The 17,859-nt window shown below is 41.0% G+C and overlaps 1 protein-coding gene across 1 annotated transcript in view; it reads right to left on the bottom strand.

The window, feature by feature from the left end:
• The window catches only part of ppap2d (phosphatidic acid phosphatase type 2D), a 104,489-nt gene that overhangs the window by 19,699 nt on the left and 66,931 nt on the right, over nucleotides 1–17,859 (bottom strand). Inside the window, exons 2-4 of the mRNA XM_061982110.1 lie at nucleotides 5,699–5,856; nucleotides 2,946–3,232; nucleotides 2,818–2,875 (exon numbers count right to left, since the gene is read on the bottom strand). Coding sequence (XP_061838094.1) covers nucleotides 2,818–2,875; nucleotides 2,946–3,232; nucleotides 5,699–5,856 — 503 coding nt within the window. The remainder of the gene's footprint in view (nucleotides 1–2,817; nucleotides 2,876–2,945; nucleotides 3,233–5,698; nucleotides 5,857–17,859) is intronic.

Below are 17,859 nucleotides of genomic sequence, written 5' to 3' on the forward strand. Positions count from 1 at the left end.
CATACAACATGATGCATGCATGCATAAGACATGATGCATGCATGCATACAACATGATACATGCATGCATACAACATGATACATGCATGCATACAACATGATGCATGCATGCATGCATACAACATGATACATGCATACATACAACATGATGCATGCATACAACATGATGCATGCATGCATACAACATGATACATGCATGCATGCAACATGATGCATGCATGCATACAACATCACGCATGCATGCATACAACATGATGCATGCATGCTTACAACATGATGCATGCATGCATACAACATGATACATGCATGCATACAACATGACACATGCATGCACACAACATGACGCATGCATGCATACAACATGATACATCCCAATTTCCAGTTTCTCTATTCAACATGTTGGAAAAGGAGTAGGAAGAAGCAGAGCCTATTTAATCCTACCCCTTAACCTTTACATTACACTTTTTAATCACTTCCTGTTCTCAATGTATTCACAATATACTCCATAAGTAATAGCATTAAAAATAAATAAGTAAATTATATTTCGTATAGTGAGATAAATACGATTACCGTATTTTCCGCACCATAAGGCGCCATGGGTTATAAGCCGCGCCTTCAATGAACGGCATATTTCAAAACTTTGTCCACCTATAAGCCGCCCCGTGTTGTAAGCCGCATCTAACTGCGCTAAAGGAATGTCAAAAAAACAGTCAAATAGGTCAGTCAAACTTTAATAATATATTAAAACCAGCGTGATGTGGGCGCGCATGGAGTCGTATATCAACATGGACACAGCTGCGTGAAAAAAGCCACCCGGCCTCTTCTCGTAAACTTAAACTTACCTTAACCACTCGCTCATCTTTTCTTCATCCATCCCTTCGAGTTAGCTTTTATGATGACGCCGGCTGGAAAGGTCTCTTTTGGCAAGGTCTTCCTTTTGAATATCACCATGGGTGGAAGTTTCTGGCCATTAGCATGGCAAGCGAGAACGACAGTGAAGGATGACTTCTCATTCCCTGTGGTGCGAATATTCACCGTACGTGCTCCCGTTGTATCCACAGTGCGGTTCACAGGAATATCAGTTGCTGTGAAATAGTAATCCGTGTGCGGATGGAGAGATTGCGTCTTTTCATGAACCGGAAACCTGTCGCTTAGTAGGAGCCATTTTGTGGTCTTTACAGATGTAAACACACAAAGGAAATGAAACGTACGGTATCCGCGCGCTTTTTCTTCTTCTACGTGGGCGGGTGGTTGCTTACAGTAGAAGAAGAAGCGCTTCCTGTTCTATGGGGGCGGGTGCTTACCTTGGCGGTTGCTTGCATAGAAGAAGAAGCGCTTCCTGTTCTACCGGGAAAAAAGATGGCGGCTGTTTACCGAAGTTGCGAGACCGAAACTTTATGAAAATGAATCTTAATATTTATCCATATATAAAGTGCACCGGGTTATAAGGCGCACTGTCAGCTTTTGAGAAAATTTGTGGTTTTTAGGTGCGCCTTATAGTGCGGAAAATACGGTACCCCCTAATCACAGAGGTGGGTAGTAACGCGCTACATTTACTCCGTTACATCTACTTGAGTAACTTTTGGGATAAATTGTACTTCTAAGAGTAGTTTTAATGCAACATACTTTTACTTTTACTTAAGTATATTTATAGAGAAGGAACGCTACTTTTACTCCGCTACTTTTATCTACATTCAGCTCGCTACTAATTTTTATCGATCTGTTAATGCACGCTTTGTTTGTTTTGGTCTGTCAGACAGACCTCCATAGTGCCTGCCTTACTGGTGACGTTTCACTTCGTTTCACCAATCAGATGCAGTCACTGGTGACGTTGGACCAATCAAACAGAGCCAGGTGGTCACATGACCTGACTTAAACAAGTTGAAAAACTTATTGGGGTGTTACCATTTAGTGGTCAATTGTACGGAATATGTACTGTACTGTGCAATCTACTAATAAAAGTTCCAATCAATCAATCAAAAGTGTGAAGGAAATAGTAATAGTAAATCCGTGTGCGGATGGAGAGATTGCGTCTTTTCATGAACCGAATACCTGTCGCTTAGTAGGAGCCATTTTGTGGTCTTTACAGATGTAAACACACAAAGGAAATGAACCGTACGGTAATATCCGTGCGCTTTTTCTTCTTCTACGTGGGCGGGTGGTTGCTTACAGTAGAAGAAGAAGCGCTTCCTGTTCTACCGGGAAAAAAGATGGCGGCTGTTTACCGAAGTTGCGAGACCGAAACTTTATGAAAATGAATCTTACCGGTAATATTAATCCATATATAAAGCGCACCGGGTTAAAAGCCGCACTGTCAGCTTTTGAGTAAATTTGTGGTTTTTAGGTGCGGCTAATAGTGCGGAAAATACGGTATCTAGAATTCAGAATGTTTATCTTCTTCTTTGTACTTTGTTGACACTTTAAGTGTGAAGAGTTTCTTGAAGTGGATCATATTAGTACATTGTTGGATTGCTTTGCTTAGTCCATTCCATCATTTAATTCCACATACTGATATACTGAAGGTCTTAAGTGTTGTGCGTGCGTACAAATGTTTTAAATTACATTTTTTACACTTTTCTTTTTCTTAGTTACTGGCAATGAGATGTAAATAACTTACTCCTATGCTGCAAAAGATGGATTTATTATACCTTCACCTTTCTCCTATCACTTTTTTTTGTTTGTTTTAAAAAGTTGGTTCTGTGTGAAGTCTCATTTATAAGAAAAAAACCTTCAAATTTGACAAAAGCCCAGGATCCGACCCGGATGCTTGTAATAAACCAGAAGTAATAGTGAGAGTGGTAAAGGAGAGGTGACTTACTGCTAGATAGAGCATGGTGTACATGGCGAAGGACGCGTGGCCGGAAAAAAAGGACTTCCTGCGATAAAAGACGCGTGTTACACATTAACAGCACAAGTCAAAGTACTCGCTGGATGAAGCGCACTCACCTGGCCTCCTCCACCATCTTCTGGCTGGGCTGCCGGCAGGTGACCTGGGACACGTAGCTGCCCGGCGTGCAGCCGATGGACGCGTAGGTGACGTTGCAGACCGATAGGAAGTTGGGCCGCAGGCGTCCCACGCTGAGCTTGGCCATGTTGGTGAGCGATTGGCCCACGCAGCAGCCGAACAGGAAGCTGCCCAGCTCCTTGTACAAGCACGACACGTAGCGGTTGGCCACAAACGCCCGCGAGCGCACGCCTCGGAAACGCACCCGGTAACACTCGCCCAGTGCGATCTGAAGGGAGAGAGAGAGAGAGAGAGAGGGCCGCATGTTACAGTGAATATATAAGAATTATAATATGTAATCGCTTCATTATGTTATTGCACAATTCCCTTTCGATATCCATTGTTTAGAATAGAAAGTACTTTATTGATCCCTGGGGGAAATTCAGCACCACAGTTCGCTCACAATAAACAATAAACACTTGGGTATTTTTTACACGTGAATAATGTAAATACAGTCTATTATACAGCATTATTCACATGTGAATAACATAAATACAGTATATTATACAGCATTATTCACATGTGAATAACATGAATACAGTCTATTATACAGCATTATTCACATGTGAATAACATAAATACAGTCTATTATACAGCATTATTCACATGTGAATAATATAAATACAGTCTATTATACAGCATTATTCACATGTGAATAATATAAATACAGTCTATTATACAGCATTATTCACTTATGAATAACATAAAAACAGCATTATTTACATGTGAATAATATAAATACAGTCTATTATACAGCATTATTCACATGTAAATAATATAAATAAAGTCTATTATACAGCATTATTCACATGTGAATAATGCAAATACAGTCTATTATACAACATTATTCACATGTGAATAATGTAAATACAGTCTATTATACAACATTATTCACATGTGAATAATATAAATATAGTCTATTATACAGCATTATTCACATGTGAATAATATAAATACAGTCTATTATACAGCATTATTCACATGTGAATAACATAAATACAGTCTATTATACAGCATTATTCACATGTGAATAACATAAATACAGTCTATTATACAGCATTATTTACATGTGAATAATATAAATACAGTCTATTATACAGCATTATTCACATGTGAATAATATAAATGCAGTCTATTATACAGCATTATTCACATGTGAATAACATAAATACAGTCTATTATACAGCATTATTCACATGTGAATAATATAAATACAGTCTATTATACAGCATTATTCACATGTGAATAATATAAATACAGTCTATTATACAGCATTATTCACATGTGAATAATATAAATACAGTCTATTATACAGCATTATTCACATGTGAATAATATAAATACAATCTATTATACAGCATTATTCACGTGTGAATAATATAAATACAGTCTATTATACAGCATTATTCACATGTGAATAATATAAATACAGTCTATTATACAGCATTATTCACATGTGAATAATATAAATACAGTCTATTATACAGCATTATTCACATGTGAATAATGCAAATACAGTCTATTATACAACATTATTCACATGTGAATAATATAAATACAGTCTATTATACAGCATTATTCACATGTGAATAATATAAATACAGTCTATTATACAGCATTATTCACATGTGAATAATATAAATACAGTCTATTATACAGCATTATTCACATGTGAATAATGTAAATACAGTCTATTATACAACATACTTCATTCATTACTAGTTTCTATGTAACTGTTTTTATATTGTTTTACTTTCTTTTTTATTCAAGAAAATGTTTTTAATTTATTTATCTTATTTTATTTTATTTTATTTTTTAAAAAGGACCTTATCTTCACCATACCTGGTTGTCCAAAATAGGCACAATAATGTGTTAATTCCACGACTGTATATATCGGCATCGGTTGATATCGGTATCGGTAATTAAGAGTTGGACAATATCGGAATATCGGCAAAAAAGCCATTATCGGACATCCCTACCAAAAATAGATGCTGGATTTGTTGCCAGTCATTTTTATTTAAGGAAGAGTGACTAAAAATATTAGAGAAATCCCTAAAAAAAAATAAAAAATCTCAACAAAGTACATTGTACGCTCAGTACAACAATTTAAAAATAGAACAAAATGATATTATGTAAGAAAAATATATTTGTTAATACTATACTTAATAATAACGGATTTGTTTTAAATGTACAGTCGTGGTCAAAAGTTTACATACACTTGTACCCACCACCATGCTTGACAGGAGGCGTGGTGTTCATGGGATTAAAGGCCTCACCTTTTCTCCTCCAAATATATTGCTGGGTATTGTGGCCAAACAGCTCCATTTTTGTTTCATCTGACATCACATGGACAAAGTGGAGGAAAGTTCTGTGGTCAGATGAAACAAAAATGGAGCTGTTTGGCCACAATACCCAGCAATATGTTTGGAGGAGAAAAGGGGAGGCTTTTAATCCCAGGAACACCATGCCTACCGTCAAGCATGACGAAAGTTCTGTGGTCACGACTGTATATATTTTTTTGCCTTTTTAAAGAATATACGCATCATAGCAAATAATGCGATGACGTCATATCGACCACGCCCGCACCGCCACAGGTACTTTGTCAATTTAGGGGAAACCCTGACATGAACAAAATAAAAATGTCTTACATGACGATCATGCTTTGTCATGTCAGTCTGTGATATTTGCACCTTACCGTGAGGCCGGTGATGGCGATACCGCCAGCGATGAGCAGGCTATCCGGGATAGCCTCCCTCTCCACGTAGGGATACGTAATGCTGGCGTCCCCGCAGAAGAATCCCCGTCTGTATGGCGTCACGGCCTTCAGCTCGCACGCGAAGAATGGGATGGAGGCTGATGAGATTGGGGGAAAAGTAAAAAAAAAAAAAGAAAAAGAAAAAAAGAAGCTTGATGAGTTTCTGTGGGTTCATATCACAGAGACAAGATGGATGCATGACAGCGATAAGACGCTAAAAAAGGGTAAACCCCCACCCTGCCAGACACGGGTGAAGTAACACGAGGACTGTCAATCATCTGGAGATTTGACAGATTACAGCATTCTGCACATATCTGCTTTTACTGGAGGTAAAAAGTGTACATACACTTGTAAAGAACATCATGTCATGGCTGTCTTGAGTTTCTAGTAATTTCTACAACTCCAATTTTTTTGTGATAGAGTGATACTTGTTGGTCAGCTACATTTTAGTTTCATCTGACATCACATGGACAAAGATAAGACCTTCTGGAGGAAAGTTCTGAGGTCAGATGAAACAAAAATGGAGCTGTTTGGAGGAGAAAAGGTGAGGCCTTTAATCCCAGGAACAGCATGCCTACCGCCAAGCATGGTGGTGGTAGTATTATGCTCTGGGCCTGTTTTGCTGCCAATGGAACTGCTGCTTTACAGAGAGTAAATAGAGGATTAGCTCCAAATTCTTCAGGACAAGCCCGGAGGTTGGGTCTTGGGCGCAGTTGGGTGTTCCAACAGGACAATGACCCCAAACACACCTCAAAAGTGGTAAAGGAATGGCTAAAATCAGGCTCGAATAAAGGTCAATGTCCTTTGGCAAGTTTCACTGCAATAAGGCGCTTTTGGTAGCCATTCACAAGCTGAATTTTTGACCACTCCTCTTGGCAAAATTGGTGCAAATGTGTTGGTTTTCTGACATGGACTTGTTTCTTCAGCATTGTCCACATGTTTAAGACAGGATTTTGGGAAGGCCAGAACAAAAATTGAGCTGTTTAGCACAATACCCAGCAATATGTTTGGAGGAAAAAAGGTGAGGCCTTTAATCCCAGGAACACCAAACCTACCGCCAAGCATGGTGGTGGTAGTATTATGCTCTGGGGCCTGTTTTGCTGCCAATGGAACTGCTGCTTTAAATGGGACAATGAAAAAGGTTGTTGTTGGTTTTCTGACATGTACTTGTTTCTTCAGCATTGTCCACACGTTTAAGTCAGGACTGTTATGGGTTGCAGGAGGGAGTTGTGACGGCACAGTTCCACAAGGGGGCAATATTCAAAAACTGAGCTGTTTGGCCACAATACCCAGCAATATGTTTGGAGGAGAAAAGGTGAGGCCTTTAATCCCAGGAACACCATGCCTACCGTCAAGCATGGTGGTGGTAGTATTATGCTCTGGGCTTGTTTTGCTGCCAATGGAACTGCTGCTTTACAGAGAGTAAATAGAGGATTACCTCCAAATTGTTCAGGACAAGCTAAAATCATCAGCCCGGAGGTTGGGTCTTGGGCGCAGTTGGGTGTTCCAACAGGACAATGACCCCAAACACACGTCAAAAGTGGTAAAGGAATGGCTAAAATCAGGCTCGAATAAAGGTCAATGTCCTTTGGCAAGTTTCACTGCAATAAGGCGCTTTTGGTAGCCATCCACAAGCTTCTGCTTGACCACTTGACCACTCCTCTTGACAAAATTGGTGCAAATGTGTTGGTTTTCTGACATGGACTTGTTTCTTCAGCATTGTCCACACCTTTAAGTCAGGACTTTGGGAAGGCCAAAACAAAAATGGAGCTGTTTGGCCACAATACCCAGGAATATGTTTGGAGGAGAAAAGGTGAGGCCTTTAATCCCAGGAACACCATACCTACTGCTAAGCATGGTGGTGGTAGTATTATGCTCTGGGCCTGTTTTGCTGCCAATGGAACTGCTGCTTTAAATGGGACAATGAAAAAGGTTGTTGTCGGTTTTCTGACATGGACTTGTTTCTTCAGCATTGTCCACACGTTTAAGTCAGGACTGTTATGGGTTGGAGGAGGGAGTTGTGACGGCACAGTTCCACAAGGGGGCAATATTCAAAAACTGAGCTGTTTGGCCACAATACCCAGCAATATGTTTGGAGGAGAAAAGGTGAGGCCTTTAATCCCAGGAACAGCATTCCTACCGCCAAGCATGGTGGTGGTAGTATTATGCTCTGGGCCTGTTTTGCTGCCAATGGAACTGCTGCTTTACAGAGAGTAAATAGAGGATTAGCTCCAAATTCTTCAGGACAAGCTAAAATCATCAGCCCGGAGGTTGGGTCTTGGGCGCAGTTGGGTGTTCCAACAGGACAATGACCCCAAACACACCTCAAAAGTGGTAAAGGAATGGCTAAAATCAGGCTCGAATAAAGGTCAATGTCCTTTGGCAAGTTTCACTGCAATAAGGCGCTTTTGGTAGCCATTCACAAGCTGAATTTTTGACCACTCCTCTTGACAAAATTGGTGCAAATGTGTTGGTTTTCTGACATGGACTTGTTTCTTCAGCATTGTCCACACGTTTAAGTCAGGACTTTGGGAAGGCCAAAACACAAATGGAGCTGTTTGGCCACAATACCCAGGAATATGTTTGGAGGAGAAAAGTTGAGGCCTTTAATCACAGGAACACCATGCCTACCGCCAAGCATGGTGGTGGTAGTATTATGCTCTGGGCCTGTTTTGCTGACAATGGAACTGCTGCTTTAAATGGTACAATGAAAAAGGTTGTTGTTGGTTTTCTGACATGGACTTGTTTCTTCAGCATTGTCCACACGTTTAAGTCAGGACTGTTATGGGTTGGAGGAGGGAGTTGTGACGGCACAGTTCCACAAGGGGGCAATATTCAAAAACAAAACAAAAACTGAGCTGTTTGGCCACAATACCCAGCAATATGTTTGGAGGAGAAAAGGTGAGGCCTTTAATCCCAGGAACACCATGCCTACCGTCAAGCATGGTGGTGGTAGTATTATGCTCTGGGTTTGTTTTGCCGCCAATGGAACTGGTGCTTTACAGAGAGTAAATGGGACAATGAAAAAGGAGGATTAGCTCCAAATTCTTCAGGACAAGCTAAAATCATCAGCCCGGAGGTTGGGTCTTCCAATAGGACAATGACCCCAAACACACGTCAAAAGTGGTAAAGGAATGGCTAAATCAGGCTAGAATTAAGGTTGAATTTTTGACCACTCCTCTTGACAAAATCGGTTCTGACGTGGACTTGTTTCTTCAGCATTGTCCACACTTTGGGGAAGGCCATTCTAAAACCTTCATTCTAGCCTGATTTAGCCATTCCTTTACCACTTTTGAGGTGTGTTAGGGGTCATTGTCCTGTTGGAACACCCGATGCTGAAGAAACAAGTCCATGTCAGAAAAGCAACACATTTAGCTGATTTAGCAATGACATATTGACACACCTGCTTGACGGTAGGCATGGTGTTCCAAGATGAGTCTATTCAAGTTATTATACGTAATAATGTATATTTACACAAGACCATGGTGTGTGTTTTATTGACTAGTCTGGACCGAGACTTGGTGTTTAACTGACACGTGCATCTATTTCAGCTCTTTTTTGAAGATATACCTCACATATCCTGCTCGGTTGCTAATTATAGACACTCTTTATCAGATTTTAAAAGACCAAGGTCCGGTTCACATGTTGCCGGTGAATGTTCACCGGTGTTGCATAATCATTTCTGATAGCTACAAACTGTATAGCTGTTTCATTCTATTCTACAGACGGGACTAGGGGTATGATGATGAACCGCGTTAAAACTCCAGACGGTTGGAAATATCGAAACATCTTTAATTAACGAAAAATGGTCATTTTTTTAATGCATTTTAGGCAACACTGCTTACTTCCTGGAAAGGAAATCACATGCGGAACAAACTACACGGACTTTGCTCCGGAGATTTCCCCCTCGGAGTAAACAGAGCCCAGTGCTTGGTTTAACTTCATTTCCGTGGAATCTCAGTGGCCTAGTGGTTAGAGTGTCCGCCCTGAGATCGGTAGGTTGTGAGTTCAAACCCCGGCCGAGTCATACCAAAGACTATTAAAAATGGGACCCATTACCTCCCTGCTTGGCACTCAGCATCAAGGGTTGGAATTGGGGGTTAAATCACCAAAAATGATTCCCGGGCGCGGCCACTGCTGCTGCCCACTGCTCCCCTCACCTCCCAGGGGGTGATCAAGGGTGATGGGTCAAATGCAGAGAATAATTTCGCTACACCTAGTGTGTATGTGACAATCATTGGTACTTTAACTTAACTTTAATCTCGGCGTGCGTTTAAGAGCGCACTGCTGTGTTTGGATGGAGACAGGTGTGGACAATATTGGAGACGGACGCATCTGACACACACTAGCAGTGTACAGCAGAGGAAAAAATTATTTCATGTTGCTTTTACTTTCTCAATACAGCGTCCATCAGCTGTGACTGAGAGTTAATGATGTGAGGAAACATGCAGCGGGCGATTTGTCGTGAACGTCGTCACAACTTGTTTATAAAGTCGTTTTGGTGTGGGGGTTTTTTTTGACATGGACTTGTTTCTTCAGCATTGTCCACACGTTTAAGTCAGGACTTTGGGAAGGCCATTCTAAAACCTTCATTCTAGCCTGATTTAGCCATTCCTTTACCACTTTTGGGGTCATTGTCCTGTTGGAACACCCAACTGCGCCCAAGACCCAACCTCCGGGCTGATGATTTTAGCTCGTCCTGAAGAATTTGGAGGTAACCCTCCTTTTTCATTGTCCCATTTACTCTCTCTAAAGCACCAGTTCCATTGGCAGCAAAACAGGCCCAGAGCATAATACTACCACCACCATGCTTGACGGTAGGCATGATGTTCCCGGGATTAAAGGCCTCACCTTTTCTTTTCCAAACATATTGCTGGGTATTGTGGCCAAACAGCTCAATTTTTGTTTCATCTGACATCATATGGACAAAGATAAAACCTTCTGGAGGAAAGTTATGTGGACAGATTGACTTAAACGTGTGGACAATGCTGAAGAAACAAGTCCATGTCAGAAAACCAACACATTTTCACCAATTTTTTCAAGAGGAGTGGTCAACAATTCAAGCAGAAGCTTGTGGATGGCTACCAAAAGTGCCTTATTGCGGGTAAACTTGCCAAGGGACATGTAAGCAAATATTAACATTGCTGTATTGTATACTTTTGACCCTCACATTTTCAGTAGACCCATAATAAATTCATAAAAGAAGCAAACTTCATGAATGTTATTTGTGACCAACAAGTATGTGCTCCATTCAGTGCCCAGAGCATAATACTACCACCACAATGCTTGACGGTAGGAATAGTGTTCCTGGGATTAAAGGCCTCACCTTTTCTCCTCCAAACATATTGCTGGGTATTGTGGCCAAACAGCTCCGTTTTTGTTTCATCTGACCACAGAACTTTCCTCCAGAAGGTCTTGTCTTGGTCCATGTGATGTCAGATGTTAATGTTTACAAACTAAGAGAATAATTCCATGGACATGACAGAATTTGGAAGGCAAAGACTGGTGGTAGATACTATTTTTTTTGCTTTTGTTTAGTTATTGTGTACTTTGTTTTGGTCAGACAATTTGATGTAATAAAATAAATAATTGTTAATAGCAATCAACTATGAGGAAGCAGTGCCTGGGGAGGTCTGTGGTGGGCTCTCCTATTTCTGGGGCTGAGGTTGCTGAGGTAGTTAAAAAGCTCCTCGGTGGCAAGGCCCCGGGGGTGGATGAGATCCGCCCGGAGTTCCTTAAGGCTCTGGATGCTGTGGGACTGTCTTGGTTGACAAGACTCTGCAGCATCGCGTGGACATCGGGGGCGGTACCTCTCGATTGGCAGACCGGGGTGGTGGTTCCTCTTTTTAAAAAGGGGAACCGGAGGGTGTGTTCTAACTATCGTGGGATCACACTCCTCAGCCTTCCCGGTAAGGTCTATTCGGGTGTACTGGAGAGGAGGCTACGCCGGATAGTCGAACCTCGGATTCAGGAGGAACAGTGTGGTTTTCATCCTGGTCGTGGAACTGTGGACCAGCTCTATACTCTCGGCAGGGTTCTCGAGGGTGCATGGGAGTTTGCCCAACCAGTCTACATGTGTTTTGTGGACTTGGAGAAGGCATTCGACCGTGTCCCTCGGGAAATCCTGTGGGGAGTGCTCAGAGAGTATGGGGTATCGGACTGTCTGATTGTGGCAGTCCGCTCCCTGTATGATCAGTGTCAGAGCTTGGTCCGCATTGCCGGCAGTAAGTCGGACACGTTTCCAGTGAGGGTTGGACTCCGCCAAGGCTGCCCTTTGTCACCCATTCTGTTCATAACTTTTATGGACAGAATTTCTAGGCGCAGTCAAGGCGTTGAGGGGATCTGGTTTGGTGGCTGCAGGATCAGGTCTCTGCTTTTTGCAGATGATGTGGTCCTGATGGCTTCATCTGGCCAGGATCTTCAGCTCTCGCTGGATCGGTTCGCAGCCGAGTGTGAAGCGACTGGGATGAGAATCAGCACCTCCAAGTCCGAGTCCATGGTTCTCGCCCGGAAAAGGGTGGGGTTCCATCTCCGGGTTGGGGAGGAGATCTTGCCCCAAGTGGAGGAGTTCAAGTACCTGGGAGTCTTGTTCACGAGTGAGGGAAGAGTGGATCGTGAGATCGACAGGCGGATCGGTGCGGCGTCTTCAGTAATGCGGACGCTGTATCGATCCGTTGTGGTGAAGAAGGAGCTGAGCCGGAGGGCAAATCTCTCAATTTACCGGTCGATCTACGTTCCCATCCTCACCTATGGTCATGAGCTTTGGGTTATGACCGAAAGGACAAGATCACGGGTACAAGCGGCCGAAATGAGTTTCCTCCGCCGGGTGGCGGGTCTCTCCCTTAGAGATAGGGTGAGAAGCTCTGCCATCCGGGGGGAGCTCAAAGTAAAGTCGCTGCTCCTCCACATCGAGAGGAGCCAGATGAGGTGGTTCGGGCATCTGGTCAGGATGCCACCCGAACGCCTCCCTAGGGAGGTGTTTAGGGCACGTCCGACCGGTAGGAGGCCGCGGGGAAGACCCAGGACACGTTGGGAAGACTATGTCTCCCGGCTGGCCTGGGAACGCCTCGGGGTCCCACAGGAAGAGCTGGACCAAGTGGCTGGGGAGAGGGAAGTCTGGGCTTCCCTGCTTAGGCTGCTGCCCCCGCGACCCGACCTCGGATAAGCGGAAGAAGATGGATGGATGGATGGAACACGAATACATAAACAAATGTACAGTTATTATCAGTACTAGTATCCGCTGATCTCACTTATGGATGATCGGTATTGGGATCGTCAGCATAAAAGCAGGATGGGAACATCCCTATTCTGTAGTTTGGTACAAAACATCCCCTCCCTCTCTCCTTCCGTGAGAGTGCAGCATGACCATTGGACGAGCGGTAATCATTAACCTTCGCCCGACGCTCCCAGGCCAGAAACATTCTTTGCCAGGGAGGCTCAGACTGTTGGTGACAGAACATCCCTCTCAGGGTCTCCATATCAGCCGCACCAGAACAAATGAAAATCACACTCGGTCAACTTAGAACCAGATTAGGCAAGCGGGAAGCAATCTGCAGGTTTGAGGCAATCCCAGCAGAAAAACAAACACAATTTAATGTCATGCCGTGGTCTATCAGGTGACTTTAGAGAGTTAGTCAATCCCAGCAGAAAAACAAACAAAATTTAATGTCATGCCGTGGTCTATCAGGTGACTTTAGAGAGTTAGTCAATCCCAGCAGAAAAACAAACAAAATTTAATGTCATGCCGTGGTCTATCAGGTGACTTTAGAGAGTTAGTCAATCCCAGCAGAAAAACAAACAAAATGTAACGTCATGTCGTGGTCTATCAGGTGACTTTAGAGAGTTAGTCAATCCCAGCAGAAAAACAAACAAAATGTAATGTCATGCCGTGGTCTATCAGGTGACTTTAGAGAGTTAGTCTGCTGTCAAAGTTGCGCTGACCTTCTCAAACAAGCAACCTCCTCATGTACACAACACAGGTTCTGTTATTCCCACCTGCATGGACTACGTATCTGTAACACAAACAGGTTCAAGTTGCATGCAGGTGCAGGAGTTCCTGATAACGTTTCATTAACTGGGAGGACACTTTGACAGGGCGGACCTGCGTCAGTGTCAGGAACCTGCACGTACAAAAGTCTACATAGACTTGTAGAGAACATCATGTCATGGCTGTCTGGACTTTACAATCATTTCTATTTTTTTTGTGATGTAGTGATTGGAGCACATACTTGTTGGTCTCAAAAAACATTCATGAAGTTTGCTTCTTTTATGAATTTATTATGGCTCTACTGAAAATGTGAGGGTCAAAAGTATACATACAGCAATGTTAATATTTGCTTACATGTCCCTTGGCAAGTTTAACTGCAATAAGGCGCTTTTGGTAGCCATCCACAAGCTTCTGCTTGAATTTTTCTCCACATACAAACACACATACACATTCTGTACATATAAAAGTACATATACATACGTACACTCATGCACATAATCACGTTTCATCAAACATATATTGACGTTGTTGCCCTAGAGCAGGGGTCGGCAACCCAAAATGTTGAAAGAGCCATATAGGGCAGGGCCGACATCCGGGCAACTGAGCTACATACGGGTTCTTCGAGCCATAGCAACCTGACTGGCGTTGAAAACAAACCGTCGCCATTACTCTTTAACCTGTCGACCTGCGCTGATTAAACCCGTCATTCTGCCTCCAAAATGCCAAAAAAACTGTGTTGTTTTTGGTTGTGCAAACCACAACCGGAAACAGGGAAAACAAAGGTGGTATTTTGTTCTGCCAAAGCGTGCTAAAAGCCCACAGAGACGAGACAAATGGCTCGCAGCTTTACACCGGGAAAACGAGGACGGTTCTCACTGGAGTCCCCCCAAAATCCCGGGTCGTGTGTTCGGATCACTTCGTTTCTGGTAAATATAAGTAAGGCTGCAGCTAACGATTATTTTTCTATCGATTAATCTATAGATTATTTTTTCGATTAATCGGTTAATCTATAGATTTTTTTTTTCGATTAATCTATAGATTATTTTTCCTTTTACCGATTATTTTTTTTATTTAAAATGAAGATGAAAAAATAAATTTAGGCCAGTTTTTTCAAAAGGCATGACTTATTTACAAAAAAAAAAGTATGGCCACTCAGTCAACATTGACAACAACATGACAAAATATTCTGTAACAATGTAAACATTTAAAACTTTTAACATTTAACAAAATTAAAAGTAGCTTATTTGCTTTTTAATGTGGAAATATAAAAGTAAACATCCAGTGCAAATCTTAATATTCTGCAATAGTATAAGCATTTCAAAAGTAAAAGTATTGCTTATTTTGCTTTAAAATGTAAAAAAATAAAGATAAACATCCAGTACAAAAAAGTGCAAAACGAAATATTCTGTAACAGTGTAAACATTTCAACAAAAGTAAAATTATTGCTTATTTTGCTGAATAACACAACAATGATAGTATGATTAAAGTGAAAGTTAATTGTTCGTTTGTACATAGTATATGTAACTGTTAATGTTGTACGCGCCTCTCAGAGCGAAACGGTGTTTTAGTTTATGAATTTACAACGCAGATACAAATGACACATTCATGTTTTTGTGTAATGATGACAACGTATACTCACGCGGACGATTGACTAGTTGATGGTGATGGCAAGAACACTGTCGGGTGTTTTCTTTTCAAATGTTCCTTCATAGCCGTTGTGCTGCTATGATAGGCCATTTCCGCTCGACACAGTGTGCATGCAACAACTGCCAGTGTTTTGCTTTTTTCGCTGTGCTTATCCCACACTTGAAGGGATGTACCAATGCTGAATGTGGCTTCTTCTTAAATATAAGGAACAAAAATCCACCTTCTTAACCACAACTTGGCTATACCGTCCATGCTAATGTTGAACCCGTTGAATTTTTACTGAATAACGTTCGACAGCTGAAGTTGTTGTTGTTGCACAACAATAACATACGGTATAAAGGCTATTTCCAGTAATTCAGCAAATAATAAATCATAATACTGAACTGAATTTGAATGAGCTCTCTACAGATATAATAAATATACAGACACTGGTAGCCACCGTGTCATCCTTATTATCATTTATCAACATACCTTGGGTGATTTAACCATTTTTATGTGATTTATTCGTTATATAACAACCGAAGCTAACAACCGACCTGGTGCGCTTGTGAGGTAGACATAAAGATTTCCAAATTCCATGTCCGGCCATTGTGTAGGATTATCAGTCCACGCATCTGCTGGAAGGCGGTAAGGGCAGTCGTTTAATCCAACTACAGAACATTTTAACTCGTATCTTAACCTAGCCTCACTGGAAAGACTATTTACATAATCACACGCCATTTAGAACAGTTTAAAATGCCGTGAAACCTCATTAAATGCCTTTTCTGTCAATGCTGTGTTCGCTGTGAGCTGGTTTGTTTTCAACGAATTCAATATGGCGACCGGTTGCTAGGGGATTGGCAGGCGGAAGTGACGTAGGTCCGCCCTCGCCTATTGCGACCAAAACTACAAAAACAAATCTGTCTGGAGCCGCAAAAAAATTAAAAGCCATATTACATACAGATAGTGTGTCATGAGATATAAATTGAATTAAGATGACTTAAAGGAAACTAAATTAGCTCAAATATAGCTACAAATGAGGCATAATGATGCAATATGTACATATAGCTAGCCTAAATAGCATGTTAGCATCGATTAGCTTGCAGTCATGCAGTGACCAAATATGTCTGATTAGCACTCCACACAAGTCAATAACATCAACAAAACTCACCTTTGTGGGTTCATGCACAACGTTAAGTTTGGTGGACAAAATGAGACAGAAAAAGAAGTGGCATAAAACACGTCCTAGAAAGTCGGAGAAAGTTATACATGTAAACAAACTAAGGTGAGTTCAAGGACCGCCAAAATGAGTAGGACAAAACGGCGCTCGCCAAATACTCGAATCAGTGAAGCATGTTTAATATAAACAGTGTGCTTTAAAACAATTAGGGAGGTTTGTGTCATGGTTGTCCTCCTACAGAAACCATATTAACACACAAAAAAAAAAAATTTCCCCCTCAACTTTTTCCATTTTTCATACATTTTTGAAAAAGCTCCAGAGAGCCACTAGGGCGGCGCTAAAGAGCCGCGGGTTGCCGACCCCTGCCCTAGAGTAAACTGGGTATAACACATGGCACACTGACAAAGATCATACTTGCCAACCTTGAGACCTCCGATTTCGGGAGGTGGGGGGGTGGGGGATGGTCGGGGGTGGGGTGGGGCGTGGTTGGGGGCGTGGTTAAGAGGGGAGGAGTATATTGACAGCTAGAATTCACCAAGTCAAGTATTTCATACATATATATATATATATATATATATATATATATATATATATATATATATATATATATATATATATATATATATGTATGTGTGGGAAAAAAATCACAAGACTATTTAATCTCTACAGGCCTGTTTCATGAGGGGGGGTACCCTCAATCATCAGGAGATTTTGAAAATCTCCTGATGATTGAGGGTACCCCCCCTCATGAAACAGGCCTGTAGAGATGAAATAGTCTTGTGATTTTTTTCCCACACATACATATATTGCGCTCTACTACGGTATCGAGCACTATTTTTTGGATAACCTTATTAAGACATTATTTTCAGGATGTAGATATATATATATATATACATATATATATATATATATATATATATATATATATATATATATATATATATATATATATATATATATATATATATATATATCTACATCCTGAAAATATGCAAACAAAACTGTGTTTGGATAATTGATACTTCAAACTTGCATAAATAAATATTAAGGAATATAACATAACTTGGCTGAGAGCTTCAAAATGTAATGAATAAAATGCTAAAGTTGTTGATAAACAAGCAATTATTTTAATAATTAAATATGGTCATTTTAAATGAATTATTATGATCATTTAAAATGAATTATTACAAATATGTTTATTTTAATGTAAAATTCTATGGCTGGATGTAATGAGTCAGAAAAAATAAAAATACAATTAATTTTGATGTTTTTAGCAAAATATAGTACAAATTTATTTTTTATTTTTTA

Source organism: Nerophis lumbriciformis, linkage group LG24, assembly GCF_033978685.3.
Source record: "Nerophis lumbriciformis linkage group LG24, RoL_Nlum_v2.1, whole genome shotgun sequence".
Classification (NCBI taxonomy): Eukaryota; Metazoa; Chordata; class Actinopteri; order Syngnathiformes; family Syngnathidae; genus Nerophis; species Nerophis lumbriciformis.